The sequence below is a fragment of the Marmota monax genome, unplaced genomic scaffold, assembly GCF_021218885.2.
Source record: "Marmota monax isolate L192 unplaced genomic scaffold, Marmota_monax_Labrador192_F-V1.1 WCK01_AAM20220418_F8-fsc00041, whole genome shotgun sequence".
Taxonomy (NCBI): domain Eukaryota; kingdom Metazoa; phylum Chordata; class Mammalia; order Rodentia; family Sciuridae; genus Marmota; species Marmota monax.
In genome coordinates, this window is record NW_026695238.1 from 16,608,786 (window position 1) to 16,631,944 (window position 23,159).

Genomic DNA, 23,159 nt, shown 5'->3' on the forward strand with positions numbered 1-23,159 from the left:
GCAGCCTGGGCAGCGGCTTCAGTGGAAGGAAGCCGAGGCTGGTTAGTGAGTGGAGGCAGCAGGGAACCTCTGTGGGACCTGGGTGGCTCACCCCCAGGGCCAACGCAGTGGCTCTCTCCAGCTGCCACCCCTCTGCCCTGCAGCACACCCCCGAGCAGAGCGCGGAGCTTGTGTGCACCAGGCACAGCGTGAAGTCCGAGAGCTCGCCGGGGCTCTGGCAGGTGATGGGGAAGGAGGCGGCTCACCTTGCCCGGCTTCACTGGAACCCTCTCACCACTCGGGCCTGCTGGCTGGCCTTGACCTCGTAGTTGGTCATGTTGGAAAACATGCAGACTTTGAGGTCTGGGTCTCCGTGGCTGCACCTGGCTCTGCCGTGTCCCCCGGGAGAGCCCTTAGGCCGCGTTCCTGTTGATTGTGGAATCAGGTGCCTTCATGGAACATAAACGATATCGATTGTTCTTTGCTGAAGCTGATAACTGAGTGGGCAGAGGTGAGAGACGAGACGGCACACAGTTCCTCCCACAGTGAAGGGTGGCTTTTGTGCTCAGTTCCAGTTACTTAAATGACCAAACTCGTTATATTCCATTGGTGACTTTGGAGAGGATTTCTGTCTTGAGTTAGTCAGGAGGGTTGGGGGTTTTGTGTGCCTCTGAGCCCTCTCCACCCTCCTCTGCCCAAGGACAGGAGACCAACTTGACCTTGTCTTACTTTTGCTGAGGCAAGGTGAGTCTCTGCCAATCAAGTGAAACTGACCTTGCAGTGCCCTCCCACCATTGCCTGGCACAGCCACCACCCTGGAGCCGGAAATTCTTCATGTTGGCCACGGTCCCAAAGCCACGGCTGGCTTCTCCGGGCACTGGCAGTGGGCGGCATTGCCCAGGCTTCTAATCACTGGCGAGTCGGGCTCCTCCAGCCTAAAGTCCCACTCCCAGGAGCTCCAGCCGACCCCCACCCACTTCCCGTCTTCAAGATGCCTTCTGTGTGGTCACTGGGATCCCTGGCTTAGTAAGTGGTGTCTAAGTGACCTAGGAAGGCAGAGGTTGCCACACAGGGAAGAAGAAGATGCCACCAGCCAGGGTTGTCCACCTCTTCATGGCTACCAACTCTTCCTGACCCTGGGCCTGCAAGGCCTGTCCATCCCCCCACCACCACCACCACCACATCCAAGCCATCTCACAGGGAAGCGGCTCCTGGACCAGGGTGGTCCCATGTCCAGCTCCGTGCAATTGCCCACGGTAGGGTCTGTTGGCTCCATGGAGTAAGGACCTGGCTTGGGAAACGCTCAGGATTCAGTGACTGAGGCAGCAAGTGACTAAAGACGAGTCACCATGTGGGGGGCAGTGGCTCCGTGGCAGATCCAGGCCGCAGTGCGAACCTGAGCCTCTCATCCCTCACACTGCCGTCCTTCGCCCACCGTTTGGGGGTTGGGGGAACTCCTATGACCCAGGGTCTCTGCCCACTCCTCACGGTGCTTGTGCCTCAGAGGATGAGACCCCACCCTGATGACAACCCAGGCCTTGATGATGGAGGGGGGATGGTGCTGGGGGGAGTGGCACCAGGTGGACAGCCCTGGGGCCCCTGGGGTGGAGAAGGCCTGGGAGGGGCCGCGGGGGCCTCTGCTGAGGAGGGTCTCGGGCTGGGTAGGCCCTGACGTGGGCACCGTGTGTTTGAAGAACTGTGAAGTCAGAGTGTCGTTGAGGTGGGCTGGGGCCACCCAGGGGTGCTGAGGGGTCTTGGCCACAGCTTCGTGCAGAGCCAGGAGTGGGTGCTGGGCTCGGGACCCACTGGACATCCTGCTGCTGGTCTCTCAGGACCCTGGGCTTTCCTGTGAGAAAACCTTGGCATGAACTTCTGTGGGAGCCCAGGACAGGAGAGCGCCCTGGGCGAGGAGATGAGAGGCCACTGGGGTGGCCATGGGAAGGCGGTCAGCTTGCAGTCACAGCCTGGGCAGGGGCCAGGCAGGCTAAGAGCTGTGGAGCGGGGCTCAGGTCCTGCGGCTTGGCAAGGTGGGGGCTGTGGTCCTGGAATCAGGGGCCGGGGGCCAGGGTGGAGCCCCCTGGGAGGGGTCCATGTCGAAGGGGAGGCGGTGGGGACGCGGTGGGGACGTGACGAGATCTGCTCCTGGTCCCCCGCAGCTTTTGAGTCCAGGAGCGTCCCTGCCCCTTGACCCTGGCAGGCTGGTGCAGGCGCCTGAGGCGGCTTTTCCCTCTCACTTCACACCTGGCGGTCGGGGGTGGGGCCCTGCTGCCCTGGCCTTTCTTGGCCCCCGACCAGCCATGACGGGAAAGCTCTGTCTTCTGCCGTGGGCCGTAGCTGGTGGCTGCCTCGTCCAGCTGTGAGCGCCCTGGAGACGAGGCTCCTGTGAGAGAGAAGGGGAAGGCGTCACTGCAGGACGCACGTCTGGAGGGTGTCGTCTGCAGAGCGGAGTAGGGACTGAGGTGTCCCCCAGACACTGGCTGGGGGATGCCTGTGAGTCGGGAAACCCACCTTATCCTGCAGAGGCGGCAGTCCCCAGTGACTGTGCCTTAGCCAGGCACATGGGGGCCCCCTCCAGGAGGCCCTGAGCGGGCCACACTGCTGACTGTGCTGTTAGTCCAGGAGGGAGGGCCAGCGGGCCATCAGGCACAATGGTGGGTGAGGAGGGCCTCTCTCCCAGAGCTTGGGCATCTTGGGAACACAGGCAGGTGGAGCAGCCGTACAGCAAACCCAAAGGGCACCTCACTGTGCTTCCTAAAGCCTCTTAACCAGGCCGGTGCGAAGGCCCTCAGGCTGCCTGTTCCTGGGCGTGTCTTCCCCTGGGCCCTTTGTCTGCCTGCATCTAGAGCAGCCTCAGGCCCTGTCTGCAGAGAAGTCACAACAGACTGTGGCCCACAAAGCCCCGTGGATTTATGATCTGACCCTCGGGAGGTGAAGTTTCCTTACCCCGACTTAAATCATAGTTCCCACAAACTAACACAGTTCCCGTGAAGTCGGCATTGTGTGGTTTCACTGGGTATTTTCTGGCTCACCTGTGTGTGAAAAAATGAAGAGGAAGTCTCAGGGCTGGGGTCCCAGAGCGCAGCTTCCTGCTGTGAACCGTGTCCCTTGCTCAGACGTGGCCCCGGCACGTGCCCTTAAGTAATGCAGAACGGCCCCCGATCCTGTGGGCAGCCTCGTAACCAACTAAGCCAGCGCTCGGCTGGTGGCATAAGTGGGGGCAAGGGCCTGGTCACCCTCCTTTCCAGAGATGACCAGAGAGTAGACTAGCTTGGCTTGCCTGGGCCAGGAGTAGCTCGACTCCTAAGCAGATGATATCGACCACTTTCTGAAATCGTCGGTAGTTGAAATGAAGCATAACCCGTGCAGACCAGGGTTTTATTGGCTCAATTCCTGATGTCACCTGGAAGGGCCAGTGGCCTGAGCCCCAGGAGGCCTGGACCTGCCTCCACTCTGCACCCCCAGCTGTGGGGCCTGGACAGACACAGGAGGGGGCAGGCGTGTCTGTTGCTCGCCTGTTAAACAAGACCCTGGTGACTGGGCCACACCCCGAGGGGAAGCCCGGGACCAGCAGCTGGAGGCCAGTGTGACTCTCACCTTCCGGGCTCTGGAAGCCCATTCACTGTCCCCTGTGTGAGCTGCACAATGGGGCAGAGTTGGCACCTACTTCCAAGGGTGGCCTCTTAATCCTAAGGACTCAGTCATGGTGGCCCCCAGTCTACACAGACCTCAGCTGCAAAGCCCGTTTCCCAGTAAGGTCCCATTCTGAGGTTCTGGGACTCGAACCTTGGAGGGAAATGGTGTCCAGCCCTGACCACCGTGCACACTGTCCCGTCCCTGCTGGGAGCCCCGCAGTGCTCATGGGGCCAGGGGATTTCCATGACCTCAGAGCTGTGGGTGACAGCACCCTCCATGTGGGCATTCCCCATGAAGCCAGGCCGGGCTCTGTCCCCCTCACGCTGTGCCTCTCGCTCCCCAGGCCTTACTGAAGATGGACTGCCAGGGCCTGGTGGTCAGGCTCATCCAGGACTTTGTGCTCCTGACCACAGCCGTGGAGGTGGCGCAGCGCTGGCGGGAGCTGGCTGAGAAGCTGGCCAAGGTCTCCAAGCAACAGATGGACGCTTACGAGTCTCCCCACCGCGACAGGAATGGGGTGGTGGACAGTGAGGTGAGCGAGGCCCAGCTCCCCGGTGACCGGCTCCCAGGACCCTGGGTGCAGTAGTGGCAGGTGTGGCGGTAGAACCAGGTGAGCCACGTCCGAGCCTGGCACGCAGAGCAGAAGCAGTCGGGGTGTCCTGGGGTCGTCTGGGGGAGGCCTCCCGCAGAAACGGGCCGGGCGGATGCTGCCCTCCTCTGTGCGTTTCTCCGTGGACTCCTCACCCCTGCGGGGTGTCTAGGGACTGAGGCAGCTCTGATGCCCCCCACGCCCACCCTAACCTTTCTCTCCTTTCCCTGCTTTTGCTCTTTGGGACTCCATCTCCCAGGCCATGTGGAAACCCGCATATGACTTCTTGCTTACCTGGAGCCACCAGATCGGGGACAGCTACCGGGATGTCATCCAGGAACTGCACATAGGCCTAGACAAGATGAAGAACCCCATCACCAAGCGCTGGAAGCACCTCACGGGGACGCTGATCCTGGTGAACTCGCTGGACATCCTGCGAGCAGCCGCCTTCAGCCCCGCTGACCACGATGACCTGGTCATCTGAACAGGCGCCCTGAGCACAAGGCTGCGAGCCGCCACCATGAGCGCAGAGCCCCGTGCTGTCACCAGGGGCTGCAGGGAGCGGGAAGGCTGCTCCCACGGAGGGGGTCGCCACCCAGCCCCATGCTGGGGACAGGGACACATGAGGCTCTGCCCTTCTCTGCGTCCAGGGACAGCCAGGGGGCTTTCTACTGCAGGTTGTTGCCAATCAAATAGCTTTCTATTTGTGTAAGTGTGAATTAAATTTAAATCACTTTTTTTAAAAAGACCAGGGAAGGAACCTGAGAAAGTTGGGATCTAATTTTTTAATGGACTAAAAGATTAAACAATTCTTAGTAGGGGCAGATGCTGTTGAGGTTTTTATGTTGTCGAAACACTTTTTTAAATTATGTTACAGATGTATATAGGTATTTAAAGGCCGTGGGTGCTTCTGCTTCCCAGCCCGCGTCTCCACCCCAACAGGGAGGGAAGGCTCTGTGGGCTCCTTCTCACCTCCTGCCCCCATACACGCAGGCCAGTCGGGCGGCGGGATGGGTCTTCAGTGAGTGGACAGCCCACCCGTGCTCCCCACCTGTGGCCACTGCACCGTCATTTCTGTGGCCCTCTGCCTTTGCCTCTTGCTATAGTCAGTGACCATCCACAGAGCATGGGGATCTCTGTGGGCTTCGGTGGGTGGGCAGTTACTCCCCACAGTATGCCCTTGAGATGTGTCCACTAATAGCTTAGAGAGCAGCTGGAAGGTGACATTCCTGTGGCCCCTGCCTGTGTGCAATGAGTCATTCAAAAGAATAGTGCCACTGGACGTGAGGAGGTCCTGCAGCTCCTGACCATCACGTGGTGTCTCCCTTGGGGACACGGGTGCTCTGCAGCCCCGGGGTAGACAGAAAGACTCACCACCTGACCAGAGCTGGGAGGCTCCATGCTCTTCTTGCCTGCACGGCAGAGACCCAGGTCACCTCCCAGGTGGTGCCGTGCACTGGGTGCAGAGGTGACAGCTGCCAAACTCCACATTTCATTTTGTGTGAGTCGAACACTTCTCCCCTCCCGGTGCACCTGCGTCTCCTCTGAAATGCGTCATGTCGATAAAAACAGTTTGGGCACAAGGTCAAGACCGTCCGGGCGCGTTAAACATTTTCCCACAGAGTCAGGAGCTTGGCTATCGAGGAGCTTGGGTTGTGCTGGGTTGAATCCCACTGCCACCCGGTAGCTGCAGCCCCTAGGAAGGAGCGAGAAGCAGGACTAATGCTGGTGGGTCACAGAGTGATGGCCCCAGTAAGGGCGTCCACCTTGGGGACGCCAAGCCTCGCACTTTCCTGACACATGTTACTTAGTTAATGGATGTGTAATCCCCTGTTCAGCTGGAACACTGTCATGCACCACTGATTGCGGCACTCAAGACCAACCGACAGAAATACAGACACTCCATACTTCAGGCTGCAAGAATAAAGCCACACGAGTCCCCAATCATCGCACAGATGACCTTACGCCCTGCCTCCGTGCTCCTCACCTTCATCTGCCCAGAGATCACCTCTCACCTTTTCCCCAAAGACGGCAAACCAGTTGCACCTTAAACCATGGATATTTCTCCTCAGGGGCTTTAAATAGTTTCCTATGCAACGTGTCTTGTAGCACAAATCAAATTCTACAAAAGTTGCAGTAAATTTTATTTGGATATTTTAACCTGTTAAGTGTGTGTGTGTGTGTTCTGTCCCCATCCAGTGGAACTTTAAGTAAAACAAAAGCACAATCTACTGTGCGCACCTGTGCAGACTGACGGCCCCTCCCCTGAGCCCCCATGGCAGTGACGGCTGGAGGGGGAGCCCCTGTTTTCCCTCTGTTCGTTGTACTGCTCTCAAAACAGGTCACTGCCACACTGAGAGGGAATCTGTGTCACCAGGAGACAAGTTGGAGTCGTGCCTTGTTCTTGGTCCATGTCCCTGGAGGTGGCAGCCCCCAGCTCCTTATGTGAACCGCAGGGCTGGCTGGCTGTCCCTGTGTGTGCCAGGCATCACCTGGGGGTGCTCAGTCCTGGGGGTGTTCACTGCAGCGGGCTCAGAGCCCCCACCCCGGAAGTGCTGTGCTGCTGGGGAGAAGAACAGGCACAGGGCCTCTCCTGGAGGCCAGGGGAGGGTGGGTGCTGTACGGAAAGCCTCTGAGAATGACTTGAACCCGGGGTCCAAGCTGGGGTGGGCACCAGCTGGAGCAAGACAGACCTGGGGATAGCAGGTCAGGGTACGGATGCCTGGGGCAGTGAGCGGGGCCAGAGCGCCCCCACGGCAGGGCTCAGCACAGGAGCAGAAGCCCGGAGCTCGGCGCTCTCCTTCTGTACCTAGCTTAATTCCAGCTGCTGAAGTTTGGACCTGCAGCATCCCAAAGGCCCACATGGTAAGGACTGGGTCCCCAGAGTGGCAGAATTGGGAGGAGGAGGAGCCTTCAAGAGGTGGGGCCCAGCGAGAGGAGGTGAGGCCGTTGGGGCATACCCTTGAGGGGATTGGGGGATACACTGGTTTCCTCCCCTATTGGTCAACCCTGGGCCACGAGGTGGATGGGCCTCCTTCACCACGCGCCCCCTGCCATGTTGTGCTGTGCTGCCCAAAAGCAGCAGAGCCCATCAATTAAGGACTAAAACCTCCAAAAACTGGGGCAATAAATAAATCAAAACCTTTTCTCTTTATAAATTATCATAATTTCTGGATTTTTGTTATAGTAGCAGAAAGCTATGGCCAGATGTACCAGCTCCTACACGTCCTCACACACATTTTACAGTTAAGGACACACTTCCGCCTGGTCTCATAACTTGCATGAAGCTGATAAGAAAGGGAGCTTAGGGAAACCAGAAATGCATTCTTTCTTGGTTCTGGAGGCCAGAAGTCCAAAACCAGACTGTGACAAGGCCATCTGTCTTTGTCCAGATTTCCTCCTCAGGACACTGACCCAGTATGACCTCGTCTTCACTTGACTGCATCTGCAGAGACCTGGGTCCTGAGGATGGAACAGCTGCAGGTCTCGGGGTTCAGGCTTCCAACACATCTGGGTCGCAATTCAGTTCACCACCCTCTCTCTCTCTGGGCCCAAGGAACTCCGTCAGACCCTGCAGTCTGTTGATGCCGATAATCATAAATACAAGTGATGGAATTTGTAGGGGCTCTTTAGGACCAAATATTCAGGGGAAAGACTTGGTTGAAAAGATTTGTGCTCTGGTTTGTGGAGGGAAGATTGTGTCCCTGATAGATTCTCACCTTGATCTTTCCCTGTGAAGTCAGAGCACGTGCCAAGTCATTTATTTTGCAGGGGCCAGCACCTGCCGAGTATCGACAGCTGCAGTAGCAATCAGATGTGGGCCTGTACCCAAGTCCCCTCTCCTCCAGCGGCCACCAGGTCCCGCAGCCATTCCTAAGACCTCTTCTTTCTCCCTTTGCCCTCCCTGCCACAGTGTCCCAACACCCACCTCCTGTGCCCAGCCTGTGGCCCTCTCCTGTCCCTGCCAACGTCACCCTTTGATGACAGCTCATCTCTGAATCCCAGGAGCACATGCTGCAGGAGAGAATTGGTCCTCACTGTGATAGAAATGAGTTTCGAGAGTGAAATGGCTCTGGCTGTGGGGCTTCATGCTGTGTTTACCACCAACATGGAAAACAAGTGCAGACGTGTCCGCCAATGAATCGGAACCAGCCTAGATTCTAGGAGGTCTGAGGGCCATCGCAGGGAGAGAGCTCACACACCAGGACACTACATTTCTTAATACATCGTTTTTTGGCACAAGGGGAATGTTTTCAGTTTAGTCCAGTTTTATGCAAAATAGATTGAAATGAAGCTACCTAACCCTGCTGTGGAGCCCTTGGGCAATTTGATAAAGGCAACAGCGCCTCAGAATTATGTAAATGCATAAAATAAAACCTGGGTGAACAAAGGAGAGCTGTCTTATTTACACAGTTACCAAAGATTCTTTTTTTAATTGTGCTACAGTAACGGTGCTTCCTCGTGCAACTGAGCAGGCCAGCCGTGGGCCCCGCCTCCCCGAAAACCCAGAGACGGGGCGGGTCCGAGAACACAGGTCTGCAATGTCAAGTTCTCTGCTCCTGCATCTCCAAGGAAATGCTCATGTTCAGCCAGAGGTTGATGAGAGTAAAGATGTCCTCTCACCCTTGTTTCTGTGAAAAAGAAAGGTCTCATCCGCGGGACACGAGCCACCCAGGCTTGCTGGCACGTTGTTTCAAAGTCGCTGGTGTCAGTATTCTGTGCTCCTCACTGGCAAGAGGGGTTTTCTTAAAGATTTGTTTTTCTGATTTAATTTTCTTTCTAATGGAGGAGCCAGAAGGACCTCATTGGCTGTGGAGGGGTTTTTAAGCATCTTAAGTCATTTTGCTTAATTTTCCATTTTAATTTGTTTACTTCCTTTAAGAATACCTGTATGGCTCTCAGTCGTGTATTGACTGCAGAAGTGGACGAATTCTTCACTTTGGGGAGCAGGGAAAGTCTGCCCACGCCACGCCACCAGACGAAGCTGGGGCCGGGGGGCAGGCACTGCTCCTGCATTAACCAGTGCCCTCCTGGGCATGTGGGGCGTCCAAGGGGCATCCCTGCCAGCGTTTATGCATTTGTGACCCTCAGGCCCAGAGCAAACACGGGAGCCCAAGCAAGGTCCACCAAGGTCCGCCGAGCGGCCAGGCAAGGGGAGGGCGCCTGCCGTGGCCCATGTGAGCCCGCGGGGCCACATGCCGGGGAACAGCGTTATAAATCAGATCCATAGTAGGTGTGAGGTCAGGTAAAGGTACGTGCTGTGGGGAAAGAGGTGTTTACAAGGACCCCAGGGCAAGAGGAGCAGGGTAACCCTGGAGGGCCTCGGACCCCCAGGTCCCAGCCCATGGGTTCAACTAACCATATAAAGGAAGTATTTGGAAGGACTGGGGATGTGGTCAGTGTGGAGCGCCTGTCATGCTTGAGGCCCAGGGTTCAATCCCCAGCACAGAGTGTGGGGGGTGGGTACATGGAGGAGAAGTCCCATCTGTCCTGAGAAGGTGCGCGGTTACTTCTCGTCATTGTTCTTGTCCATGCGCTGTCAGGACTGCTCCTTCACATAGCATCCACGTCCTTTGGAGCGGGATCTGGAGATGGCCTAACGCACCCCAGGAGATATGCCAAGGTTATGTACAGACACGCCATTTTATAGATGGGATTCAGCCCCCTGGGGTCTTGGAATCTGGGGGGTCCTGAATCAATCCCCATGCATACCCCTCAGATCCTGTTTTAAAGGATTTCTGGAAAATCCCTCAATACTTGGAAATCACACACTTTAAATCATGAGTCCAAAGAGTTGTGAGGGAAGTTAGAAAATGCTAGAATGGGAAGGAAAGCCAGGTGCCAGACGCATGGGGTGCTGCGGACATGGTGCTCCAGCTGCTGTGGTGTGAGGTGCTCTAAGTGCGTTTGTTACTGAGGCGAGGGGTCCTAGAACCAACCCCTCTGGGCAGCCGTAGCTCAGGAAAGTTGGAAAGAGCAAGGCGGGGGTGGGGCTAAGGTGGGAGGTGCTACAGCTTGAGTGTGGAACTTCAGGGCTGATGTGAGGGTGTTAAGAGATGCTAGGTCTTAAGGGGCCCTCCCCTGTGAGTGGGGAGGGAGACCAACGGCCTCAAAGGAGGCTTCACATAGCGATGGCTTCACATGACATTCAGCCCTCTGGGGTAGGCAGCAACAAGGCACCACCTTGAGAGCAGAGAGTGGCCCTCACCAGACCCTGAACCTCCTGCTGCCTCGACTTAAACTTCCCAGCCTCCAGAACTTGAGAGGTTTTGTTCTTTATAAATTTCCCTGTCTCAGGCATTTTGTCATAGCAACCCAAACAGACTAAACAGATGAGAAGCTGGGCCAGGGGTAAATAGCCTTCAATGTCCGACTCAGGATCCTTGAGTCTGCTCAAGGTGAGGTGGGGAGGCTTTGGGGGTCCCAGAGGCGGGCCTGAGTTGGTCTGAAGAGGTCCAGGAACAGAAAGAGAAGGGCAGGATATGGGAGATGGGAGGCGAATCAACAGTGAATTGGGCAGGAGAGCAGTGGCCAGCTGGGCAGGTGGCTGGTCACATCTGAGAACATGGAGACTTGGTGGATGGACAGCTTTGCCTGGCGGTGGGGAGAGGAGGGTTAGCGGCTGTGGTTAGACGAGCCAAGTAAGGTGAGGATATAGAGGAGGGTGGAGGGTGGAGGTCTAGGGTTGGCTCTGTAAAGGACTGCAGGTGGAGCCGAGACGTCAGACCTGAGGTCAGCGCCTCAGAGATGCAGAGAGAGGCAGGAGATGCTGGGAACTGGACCGCGTCCCCAGGCTGCTTACCCCGTGCGCCACATTGCGCTTTGACTTCTGCTCCAGCCTCCTGTGCTCCTCTCCCTCACCGTGGCTGTGCCAGCCCAGCCACCGCCCCTCCCCACAGCCACCACAGCATCCTCCTCAAATATCAGCTCACAGCCCTGCATGTCCCCTTGCCTTTGGCGGCCCCCTGGCAGGAGCAGACGGGAGGATGCCCATTGCCCACCTGCAGCCTGACTCATCTGCACGTGGACACCCTGAGGCTCCCCCTGAGCCACGCATAGGCAGATCTCTGTTCCTGATCGGAGACTAAGCCTCCACTTGTGACTGATCATACCGTGCTGCCAGTTGTTCTAACGCCCTCCGCGGCACAGTAGAAGGCTGGCCACAGGCACACAGCCATGCCACTTTCAAGGGTGGCTTGTGAGTCGTGGGAGGGATCCAAGGTATGCCCGCCTGTTCCCAGGGCTCTGCATTTCCACTGCACCCCTCCTCCCCATGAGGGTCTTCATCTGTCCTCAGGCTGCTCTGCGTCTTGGAAACCTGCTTCCTATGTCTGGAGCCCTTGAAGCACAAACTGGGAGCTTCCCTTGCAGAGGTGTGACCAGCTCTCCCCGGGGAGGTCAGCAGCCTGCAGGAGGACGTGGGGAAGTTGCCAGAAGCATTCGCCTTGTAGGGCCACAGGGTCGTGGGTGCAGGCTCCTGGCCCTGCTACGGCATCACTGGGACACATGGCTGTGGCAGTTTGTCCTTGGGCCACAGACCTTTCTCATCAGGACAATTCTGGGCACTTCCTAGAGGCATAGCATTGGGTGAGGGGCTTTGGCAAACTACCCAATTAACCTATCCTAAACCCCTTTTGTGGAGAACCAGCCTTGGCCAACTGCTGCTGCATGTAGTAAGCACCTTGACTCTGACCTTGATCATGCTGACCTCTTCAGGGTTCAGCTCTGAAAGCCAGGCTCCTCTGGGGGTCTCCCCCATCCCCATGAAGACCCCGTCCTTTGACTTCCCAAAAACTCAGCCCTGACCATTTACAGAATCCAGGTCTGTCTCACAGCAGAGTGCTTGCTTGTGAGACCCAGGCAAGGGGGACCTCAACGAGTGGACGCAAACCGTCAGTCAGTCCTGGATGACAGAACCACTCAGGGTATTAGTGCCTAGATGGCTTTCTGTGTACCTGGTGACACTGCGGGTTACCAGGGACGAGTGCTGCTCCCCCATGTTGAAGTGTGATATTAGAGAAGCACGCCGAGGGATGCATATAGAGCAGGGTTTATTTAAAAAGGGGAGACAGACTTCTCCGGGAAGGGAGGAGAAGTGTCCTGGTGTCCCCGGAGGCGAGGTGTTCTGTCTTTTTATGTGTCCTAGGCTTCCTTTGATCTCCTGCGCTCTTCCCTCTCTTCTCCTTCCTGCGTTCCTGACCAGGAGCTGCTGGGTGGGGTGGCCAAAAGGTGAGAAGCAGATGGACCAGGTAAGGACCGGATGGAGTGGCCCAGGACACATTAATTAATAACTTTATAACTCCCTGTAGGGAGGGGCAATTCCTGAGACAGGTTACCTTAGCAACAGTCGGAGCGGAGCAGGTTGTCTTGATAGGGTGGAGGAAGGGCTCTGAAGGCATTTCGATCCCTCTCCAACTTCCCAGACTCGCTCAAATTGGCCTCCTTGATCTGACCGGACTCGGTCTACCTACCTCCGGCTGCCTGTCTAATTCTGGCTTCCCTGGCACTGCTCTTTATTTTCTTCAACAAGTGCAAGTTTTGTGTTGAAGAGTAGGAAGTTTTCTAGAAAGTTCTGTGTCTACTGCTCTTCCCACCATGATATCACGTGTTTGGCTCAGCTGGAACTCACACTTTGGGATGACAAGTTCTTGTTCTGTTTTTCACACACCCACACATTTTTCTGCACTCCAAGTGCAAATCAGCTCACACCCCAGGTGTAGATCACCCCACTTGGGTGTGATCAGCAGTCCTGGGTGCATCGCCATCACCTGCAGCCTCCAGTGAGCTGTCGTCCAGTGGCCCTGACACCTGAGCCCAGCAAGAGGTAGGAGTAGGGGCGGGTGGTTGCCTGGCAACGGCAGAGCTCCTGCCTTCCTGGGAGAGGAAAGACCTAGAGAATCACCTCACTTTCATTGTTGACTCTGAGCCTGGTTGGAACCTTTGAGCACAAAAAGGAGTTGAGAGTAGACTCCACACTGACGTCGGCCTAGCAGCCTGAACTACACCAACGCAGCCCTGTGCACGTATGTAGAGGCTGGTGGGGGTGGGGGGTTCTTTGTGCTGCCAGTGAATTCCTCAGGATAGAATTGTGCATGAAAAACCTCTTAGGAAAATCAGATTGCGGTTCTGCAGGGCATTTTGAACACCACCTTTATTCTTAATTATCACTTTTCCACATGATGATGAGTTAGGAAATCAGACAGGAAAGGTAATGCCTGTGTGTGGAGAAGCTCTGGCCTGACCTAGTTAGAGACTCCCCCAGGCCCTGGAGGTGGTGCACGCCCCAGGACCCGGAGCTGGCCCTCACCTTTCAAATATTAGGTTGGTGTAAAACACACAGAGGCTCTGGCAACTGGCAGCACTGTGCCATGCACAGGGGCCTCACACCGTCCAAACAAGAGCGCCTGTGTTGCCGTTGAGATCCATACCCATGTTTGTGACATTCCAAATTCTGCCCTGAATATCACTGGAGTCCCTTGGTGTAGTCAGCAGATCTCTCTCCCTCAAAGATAAGGCTCTGCTCTGCATTGAACTCACATTTCTCTCCAAAGAAAGCAGCTTGTCCGTGTCGTTTCTTCACCATGTAAGTGTGTGCTGTTCTGTCTTACTTGGGCATTTTGCAGACCAATCAGGTCTAAACAGAGCTCTGGTTGAATGAAATATGATTTTTATCTTGGGCTCCCATATAATTTTGCCCTCAGCTCTGGGAGGAGCCACCCTGGACACCAGCCTAGGAATCAGACCGTTGGCTTGCTTCTTTCTTTACCTGCAGTCCCTGGCCCACCTGAATAAGAGCCACCAGGAGGAGCGTCAGATGGCCCAGGCTCTCCAGCCTGCTGATTTGGGTGCTCATGGGCTCGGGAATCAGCCTGTCAGCAAGCCTTCTTGGATTCCTAGGAGCCCCAGCGTGTGAGGACAAGCTCAGGTTGTAGACTTCCTCTTCTGCACTGGGGCGGGCTGTGGGTCCTGGAGTGTGGCTCCTGTTTCAGCTGCAGCCCTGCAGACAGCTCTCTGTCTCCTGCCTTCCATCCCTGTCCCTGTTTGCAGTGGCTTCCTGCTGAACTTTCATTCAAACCCAGCCATTGTTTTCTTCTCCCACACAAACAGGTCGCTGGACTCCTGGGCTGCCCAGTAAGAGGGATTAGCAGGCCTCCAGCGCCTAGCAACAGTCCCGCCTCCAGCGCCTAGCAACAGACCCGCCTTCTGCACCTAGCAACAATCCTGCCCTCTGCACCTAGCAACAGAGCCACCTCCGCTGCCTCAGGCTGTGCTTTGCAGTCCTCGGAAGAGACTTCATCTCCTTAGCAGGAAGTCCCAGCAGGACAGCCTGTGCCCACCAGGGGGACGTCTGCCGCTCTTCCGCAGCTGTGAATTGGGGAATGGGCTGATGTCTCCGTGGAGGCACCGTGTGGGCAGAGGCCTGGTTCCCTGTGGTTTGCGCTGGTCCTCCCCGGGCTGTGCAGAGGGCCTCCTGGGCACCTGCACACTCTGGAAGGCCTCTGTGAGCTCCAGGAGGGGTGTGGGCCCTGCCTCTGCCCCCTGGATCCAGGTGGGCTCTGAGGCAGGCCTGGCTCCTTGCCTGGGGCAACAGCACTCCTGCAGGGGCACTCCCCACACAAGCTTATTCCTAGGCACCCAGGCTAAAAAGACTTCTAGACATTTCCTTGGCCAATAGAGTCCTGACACTTTAGAGATTTTTCCTCATTTGATCTTGACAATGTGGTATGAAGTAGGCACATTTACTATCCTCATTTTACAGATCAGGAAGGGAAGCACAGAGAGGCTAAGAACTTTCCCAAGCTCACACAGCTAGCAAGTGTGATTGACATCCACTATCAGGCAGCCTGGCTCCCAGGTCTTTGCTGTGCCCCTTTCCTACCCTACCCAGGTGATGCTTTCTGTGAGTCAGAAACCCCAGCATGACAAGGAAATGGTGACTTGCATAATTAAAAATGGCAAATATAAAAAATCATAATATTGGACTTTGGATGTTTTAGTGAAGGTAGGTAGAGCAGGGTTTGCCAAAGTCTAGTGGTTTTAATTCCCTTTCGCCAAGCAGAGCAGTTGGTTGGAATTCTCTCTGACACCCCAGGGGCTGCATGGAGTTGGGACAGAGTCCTAGAGAGCAACAGTAGTTTTAAAATTTGTTACAACATAAACATCTGTCAATCACAGGATGATCTAATAAACAGCTGCAGCACATATGTACAGTGGGCACTTTTACACAATGGAATAGTACTACCAAGAGGGAGAAGCAGATCCCGTCACCATGTGCAGGGGTCTCCAAGTCAGCAGGGGAGAGAGCACACTGGGTACAGGAGTGTGGCACCCATCATCTCTCTGGCCCACGCAGTACTTCCAGAATGAGAAGCTCGGTCCCGGGGCCCAGAGATCAGGATTTGAGGGGCCCAGTTTCTGTCGTGCTGTTTAGTCTCTTACTCTGAGCCAACATCATTTTCAACATTCCATATTTTTTGCTACAGATCATAATTTATGAAATGAGAGCAATTGGGAACTGGCTGTAAGCACCCAAGGAACAGAACGAATACCCCAATTTGCAAAATTAAAAATCAAACAAGTACCTAATTTACATGCTGTTAATCAACAAAGTGGGCATATGTAGTCAGATAATCAAAATTGATTGTGTGTGTTTAGAGCAAGATTTTTTTTCCAGCCAGGGCCCACGGGGGGTTCTAGGAGTCTTTGAAACCCTCAGAATGGTGCACAGATATTTTGTTAATTTTGGCCTGATTAGCTTATAAGGAGGGTATCCAAGGCTTTTAGTTAATTCCTACACAGGTTCATGATGCATAAAAGCTAACCACCAGCCAAGGTGCTGGGGAAATGACCTTGATAGAAAAAACTAGCATTCCAAGCTTAGTTCTCGGGTGAGCCAGCAGCTACACCCAGTCAGGTGGGAGGCCACTGGTCCCTAGGTCAACGCTGGCTGCATTGACATGCTGCCCATGGCTCCTATGCAGTTCTTACTTGTGACACATGGTCGCATCAGGCTGCAGGACTGCGTTGGTGGGGTGCACCAGGACCCTCATCCAGCCCTCTGTGGTGGAAGGGGCTTATTCTTCACACCTGACAGGTGGTCCATAGGATCTGGCTTTGATCCACACTTGATGTGGCTACAGCACCCCTGGGCATGGGGTCCACTTTACAGGTAGGAAGAAAGGCAAAGGTGGTGCGCACTGTGATCCCAGCAGCTCAGGAGGCTGAAGGATCTCAAGCTCAAAGCCAGCCTTAGCAAAAGGGAGGCCCTAAGCAACTTAACAAGACCCTGTCTCTAAATAAAATATAAAAAGGGCTGGGGGTGTGGTTCAGTGGCTGAGTGCACTTGGGTTCAATCCCTAATACCCAAAAAGGAGGAGGAAGGAGGAAGGAGGAGAAAGAAGGAGGAGGAGGAGAGGAGTAAAGGTCGTGGAACTGCCAACCGAGTCTCTCTTTACAAGGGCAGCAGAAACCCTGCCTCCGTAGCACTGCCCAGAGTCCCCTGCACGTGGTCGGGCGGGACTGCAGCACGGGCAGCCCCCTGGTTACAGAAAGCCTGGGCTGGGTGTGGAGGGCCTCTGGTTGACTGAAAGTCACCCTAAACGGCAGAGACTCCTTTAGTGTGGAAGGACAGGGGCCAGCAGAGACTGTGGGCCCCGGGTTGAGTCTGTCCCTGTGGCTCGGGGGAGTGTGCCTGAGTCTGCCTTCTCCAGAGCTGGAGCATGGATCAGAGAATCAACTGGGCCTAAAACTGGCCCAATACCTGCATTGTGAGAGTGCAGCCCGAGTTACCACCCCTGGCTGCACCCACGATCCTGAAATCCAGAATGAGAGCCGTGACTTGATGTTTCCCTCTTCAGGTCTCATTCTGACACAGGCACAGGACAGCTGGGACTTCGTGAAGGATCCTGATGGAAGCAAAATGCACTTTAATAAAAATGAGGTGCAAGAAAAGAAGAAATGAAGTAACCAAGTGGGCCTGAGTCACTTCCACTGTGGGCGCGGACTGTCACAGCCTACCTCTGCTGTCAACAAGGCCTCTGATCACTGTCCTCACTGTGAAGAAAACAGGTGTCTTTTCTCCGAGCCTTTCCGCCGGAAGCCACCAGGACACCGGGGATGCATTTCCCAGCTGCGGACACTGAGGCCTGGTGGCGGGCAGGGTAGGAGCATGCTCGCCAGCTGGGCCGTTCGAAGGAGCAGTGGGCAGAGTCGGGGAGAGTCTGGGGCTGGGGGTCAACAGGCCTGCAAGGTAGGAGGAGTGCCCTCATCACAGCCGCAGGTCTCCCTGAGCATAGAACTCAAGTCTGAGAAGGCGAAACCCGCTTCTTATTCCTGCCATGCTGTCTGAGACGCCAAGGGACGGTGCCTCCCTCTGTGACACAGCTGGCCTCCTGGGTTCACCCGCTCCTGTCACCCCCTGCAAACAGCCCCAGGCCCCCGGGAACCTACAGGCTGACTTGTATCTGTACAGCATGATGTTTCTCCAGAGGCCAAGAACTCACGAGTTCATAGCAAAGCTCCAACATAAAAGTATATAATATATATATATATATATATATATATATATATATAAAATATAGAAGTAAAAGCTCTCTCCCCCTTGAACAGCCTCTGCCATCTCTACATGGACTCCAGAAGTATTAATTTGAAAACCTCATATTTTAAAGAGACACTACTGTAAAGGACAGCCTTTCCCTTCTTCCTCTTCTTCTCACAACAGAATGGCCATCCCAAGCATGGCGGGCACTGTCTAGACCGCGTTTAGCGCACGGAGAAAGAAGTTATTACCCACAGTCCAAGAAGAGGAAAATTTCCTTAGTCTCCAAAAGGAGAAAGCTCTGAACACGTGAGCCCCCGCTCAGCTTCGGTTCGAAGTGCTCCAGGATGGCTCTGGATCACGCTGCTCTTTCCTGGTCACACAGATGGCATTTTTTACATCATACCAAGTAGCTTTGATTTTTATTTTCTATCCACGCAAGGGAAAAACCAGGCAGTATTTCGGAAGCTGTGATTCTGGGAATTGTGGGTCCTTTCTTTAAAGTTCTGAGACTAAATTGAAATCCAGGTTTCCTTAAAATAAATATCCTTTGTTATCACAGCTCTGAAATATCTGAAAAGTGGTCTGTTTCCCGCAGCTCGATCCTTGAGACGACATCGAAGCAGCTTGTGAATCTTTAAAAGGTCCCTGGGGGAGCTGCATAAATAGTAAAGAGATACCCAATAAAAAATGTAACGGGCCTGCGGCTGTCCTGCCGTCAGCCACGGGCACATCCTGGATGTCGGGCCCGGCCCCGGCCTCTCTGAGAAGCAGCAGCAGCCTGCGTGTTACCAGAATGGACCCAGGAAGCCCCGGGACAGTCGGTCAGCCTGGGCCTCTGCGGGAATGAAGGGTCACCTCTGAGAGCTGGGAAGACCCCCCAGGAGCTGCTCTCACTCCCTGAGCCCTCCGAGGTGCAAGATGGGGGTTCTCCCAGGAAATGGGCCTCCCTGGGGGCATCCTCCTCCTCCAGCTTCCCCAGGGTGATGCCCCATCCCTGGCCGTGGTCAGCTCCACTGGGAAGCGCCCGCAGACCCCTGGCTCTTTTTTTCCCCAGAGAATTTACCTCACCTGACGTCCCCACCTTTGCCACAGCTGCTTCCCTGATGCCAGCTTCCCTGAGGCTCTGGGTGGGGCCCAGTCTGGCTCTGCTCACCATGGTGTCCCTGGTGGCCAGCACCAGGGTCAGGGGAGAGGGCTAAGTATGCGGGTGGGAGAGCAGGCGGGGGCGGGAGGATCTGGGCTGGCCCATCCGGGTTCTCCCTGCCCTGAGAAAGCCTGGGGCTGGGAACTGGGTGGAGCACCGTGGTTTGTCTCGTGGTTTGTCTCGGTGTTTTTCTGATTGTATCCAAATGCAAACAGCTGGCCGTGGCCAGTGCTGGTTCTTTGGATGATTCAGCTGGCTCCTCGCTGCCTATTCACCTTTTTTTTTTAAATTTTTAATTCTAATTAGTTACATATGACTGCAGAGTGCATTTCAATCATATGACACATACAGAGCGCAGATTTTCATCTCTCTGGTTGTACACAAAGTATATTCACACCGTTCGTGTCTTCATGCATGCACTTAGGGTGATGATGTCCGTCTCATTCCACCATCTTTCCTACCCCCTGCCCCCTCCCTTCTTCTCCCTCCCCTCTGCCCTGTCTAGAGTTCATCTCAGCCTCCCCTGCTCCCCCTCTCAACCCCACTATGAGTCAGCCTCCTTATATCAGAGAAATCATTCAGCATTTGGTTTTTTGGGATTGGCTAACTTCACTTTGCATTATCTTCTCTAACTCCATCCATTCACCTGCAAATGCCATTTACTTTTCTTCATGTCCCTTCTGAGCAGTGTCCCCAACTGTGCTTAGAGTTGCTTAAAGGGACAAAACTGTGCCATATTTTATAAAACCATCTCATACCCAAGACCCGACTCATGGTGAGGCCCTGGGACTCTCCTGCAGGTGTCAGGGCTGATCTCATTACCTGTGGCTTCACAGCCCAACCTCGTCAAAACGAAAGGCTGCCGTGGAGCACAGGAGCTCAGCCCACGGGAGAACTAACTGCATTTCCTGTATTGGCTCTCAGCAAATCGTGCCCATTGCCTCTTTTCTTCCTGAGTCACATAGATACAGATGCAGAGTGAATGGAGGGGAAGAGCCAACACCTCACCCCAGGAGGGAGCCTGAGCCTCACATGAGGAGGCTGATTTTCTGAGTCGACCTTGGAAGACAGTGAGGAGCCGGGCACAGCCTCCTCCAGGACACACCCTGTTCTCCCCTGGAAGATGGACCGGTCCCAGCGGCACCAGCCACTACCCCAGGACCCAGGGTAGCTGCTCTGTGCTGGTCCCATGGCTGAGGGAGTTTCCTACAGGGCCATGTCTGGGGACCTGACTCCCCGCCGCCCCACATCCTTGTTCCCTGCCCTTGAGCGGGCTCATTGGTTTGAATTAACACTCTTGACAGCACCTGTCCAGCCAAGTACCTATTCAGTATCTGAAACTCCCTGCACTCCCCAGGAAGACGGTGCCGGTGGCTGTGGGCAGACACATCCCGAGTGGGCGGAAGGTCAAGCTTTCTGCCCTGGTGGCTTTGCTGCCCCAAGGACCCCACTTCGGACTGCTCCCTGCTCACGGCCCACCCTAGGACCACGATCCTCCTGAAGTCCTCAGGCCTCTTGTAGCTTTGCTTTTCTGTTTTTCCTTCCCGCAGAGAGAGCCGCTAAGAACCAGCACTGTAGGACGGGTGACAGTCACATCTTCCTTAGGTGTCCCTCCTGCTGGGTGAAAAACACCGATTCAGTTTGTGTCAGGACCTGCTTCTCTTTTGGTTGGTTTAATAGAAAATTTAAACTGGTGGAACGTTATTTTCCCCCATGTCTTTGGGGGAAAGTTGGACTCTTGCGTCCAGCCGCCAGCTGTGGTCCTACTGAACTCGCCTGCCCGACGAAGCAGGTGGAAAACTGGGGAAAAAAACCGTGAAACAGCTTCCAGACATTGGGGCTGTCAGCGAAGTCACCGAGCGAAGGTGACACGTGGAGAAATGGAGGCTGCGGGCTTCCCCAAGGAGGCCCTTCCTCAAGCAGAGCAGAGAGAGACAGAGTCGGGCGGACCACAGAGCCAGTTAGTGAGAACAGAGACTGGGGTTCCAGGAGATGAGTGAACTGAGGCCACAGAGCAGTTGACAAGTGGGCTGAGCTCAAAGGAAAATTGCTCCTCACAAGGTGTCCTTGGAGCCAGACTTGATGGCGCACCCCTGTAATCCCACCTGGTTGAGGCTGAGGCAGGAGGATTATAAGTTTGAGGCCAGCCTAGGCAACTTAGCAAGACCCTGTCTCAAAATAAATTGTAAATGGGCTGGGGAAGTCGCTCAGTGGTAGAGCACTTGCCGGGCACGTGCAGTGCCTGTAGTGGGGGTGGGGGAGAGAGGTGTCCTTGAATTTCTTCAAGACTGGGGTCACTCTGTGCTACTCAGCACAGGATCAACCTGCCAAGGGCAGGCAAAGAAGTGGGGACCTGTCAGCGGGACAATTTCTAGAGCTCACACAGTTCCAACCAGTCAAGCGGAAAGACCGCGCTGAGTACATGGGGCGTTCAGAAAAGAACTCAGGAAAGTCACGCCTCGGTCACTGGACAAAACCAGGCCAACAGCAACGTCTGCTCTACCCCTGAAAAATGGAACAAGCCTCAACAAGATCAATCTCCTTCAAAAATAATTTCAACTGCCTGCCACAGAAACCTGAATCACTACCTAGAGGGAGACAGACTCGAGCCACTCAGCAATGTAATACTAATCAGTGCGTCCAACAGCCAATCAAAATCAACCTGACCCGTGAGGATGTGAGAAACTGTGACACATAATCCAGGAAAAAGTCAGTCATAGAAAAACCAGAAAAGTAGACATGGAGATGCAGAAATGATGGATTTATCAGAGAAGGGTTATTAGAACAGTTACTAGAATGTGCTCATCCTAGACTAAGTGTTTATGTCCCCTCCAATAAGATATTGAACCCTGACCCCAAATGTGTTGGCATTTGTAGGCTGAGGCCTTGGTGAGGTGGGTGGGTTCTGAGGGCAGAACTCCCTTGAGCAGAGTGGGTTAAGCAGAGGCACAGGGCACCCAGCGCCCTCTGCCACGTGAGCTTACTGCAAGAGGACGGCTGTCTGTGAGCCAGGCCCAGACCCCAGACTCCATCTGCCAGGGCCTTGACCTCGGAGCCCTCAGCCCCCAGAGCTGCTGAAGCCAATGTCTGCTGTTTGAAGCCACCACTGTGTCTGTTACAGCAGCCAAAAAAGCTGTGACCATGCTTAAGATTTCCAAGGGAAACAGGAACACGAGGAAGGCAGGAAGGGAGCAGAACTGAACAGAAGCACTAGACCTGGAAAATCAGTTTATGAAATTAAAAAATCCATGAGATGGGTTTCCAAGCAGGTAGAAATGAGGAAAGAAAAGATAGTGCACCTAAAGATACTGCTGTAGCAACTTCCTAATTGAGACCAGACCAAAAAAAAAAATGACTGGGGGCAGGGGAGGGGGACAGTTTTAGTGACCTACAGGACAATACCAACTGGGGTTGTACGTGCAGAGTCCTAACAGAAGGGTGGGAGAGGAGGGGTAGGGAAGTGGGGAAATTAGGCTGAAATATCCTCAGATTTGCGGAAGCCCTCAGGTCCGAGAAACTCAGTGAGTCCCAATCGTAAGAAATATGGAAATCACACCGACTTCCACGTGTCTGAATCTACATCTGCATCTGTATCTATCCGTCTATCTACCGTGACAAAATTTCTGAACACTGGCGATAAGAAACTCTGAGACATTGTCTGAGAAAGTAGTTGCCGTGGAACAAAAATAAGAAGCCCACCAGCCAGGTGAAAGTGATGTCAAGAATACAAGATTGCTTTAACATTTGGAAATCTATCAGTGCAATTTGCCTTATTTACAAAATAAGGGATGATTTCAATAAATACAAAAATGCATTTGATAACTTTATGTTCATTCATGTTTAAAAAAGTCTCAGAGAAGTAAGAATAGTAGGGAGGTTCCTCAAGTCCATAAAAGCGTATGTGAAACCTCACAACAAATACACTTAGTAATAAAGGACTGAACTGTTCACCTGAAACGGAGAATGAGGCAAAGGGGCTTGCTTCCACCTCTTACATTTAACATCAAGTTGGAAATTCTAGTCATTGCAATAAGGCAAGAAAAATAAACAAAATGTATAAAAGTCAGAAAAAAATAAAACTGCTCCTATTTGCAAAGGATATAGTTCTCTACACAGAGAACCCCAGGGAACCTATAAAGCAATTATTAGAATAATAAATGGGTTAATAAGGTCATAAGATATTAGTTTAACTTGCAAAAAAAGACACTAACCTCATATATAGCAGCAAACAATTGAAAAATTAAAAACAAATCCTATTTATAGTAGCACAAAGA

At 54.2% G+C, this 23,159-nt stretch overlaps 1 protein-coding gene across 9 annotated transcripts in view; it reads left to right on the forward strand.

Moving 5' to 3' along the window:
- Positions 1 to 18,299, forward strand: part of Sh3bp4 (SH3 domain binding protein 4) — a 77,470-nt gene extending 59,171 nt beyond the window's left edge. For 5 of the 9 annotated variants that reach the window (XM_046439622.2, XM_058577576.1, XM_058577575.1 and 2 more), the window contains exons 4-5: positions 3,956 to 4,144; positions 4,461 to 6,361. In XM_046439622.2, coding sequence (XP_046295578.1) covers positions 3,956 to 4,144; positions 4,461 to 4,685 — 414 coding nt within the window. In that variant the 3' untranslated portion in view covers positions 4,686 to 6,361. Of the gene's footprint in view, positions 1 to 3,955; positions 4,145 to 4,460; positions 6,362 to 12,347; positions 13,225 to 13,973; positions 14,127 to 14,308 lie in introns of those variants that run through there. The other 4 variants (XR_006850772.2, XR_006850774.2, XR_009226331.1 and 1 more) reach the window with 4 other exon arrangements.
- The last annotated feature ends 4,860 nt before the right edge of the window (positions 18,300 to 23,159 follow it).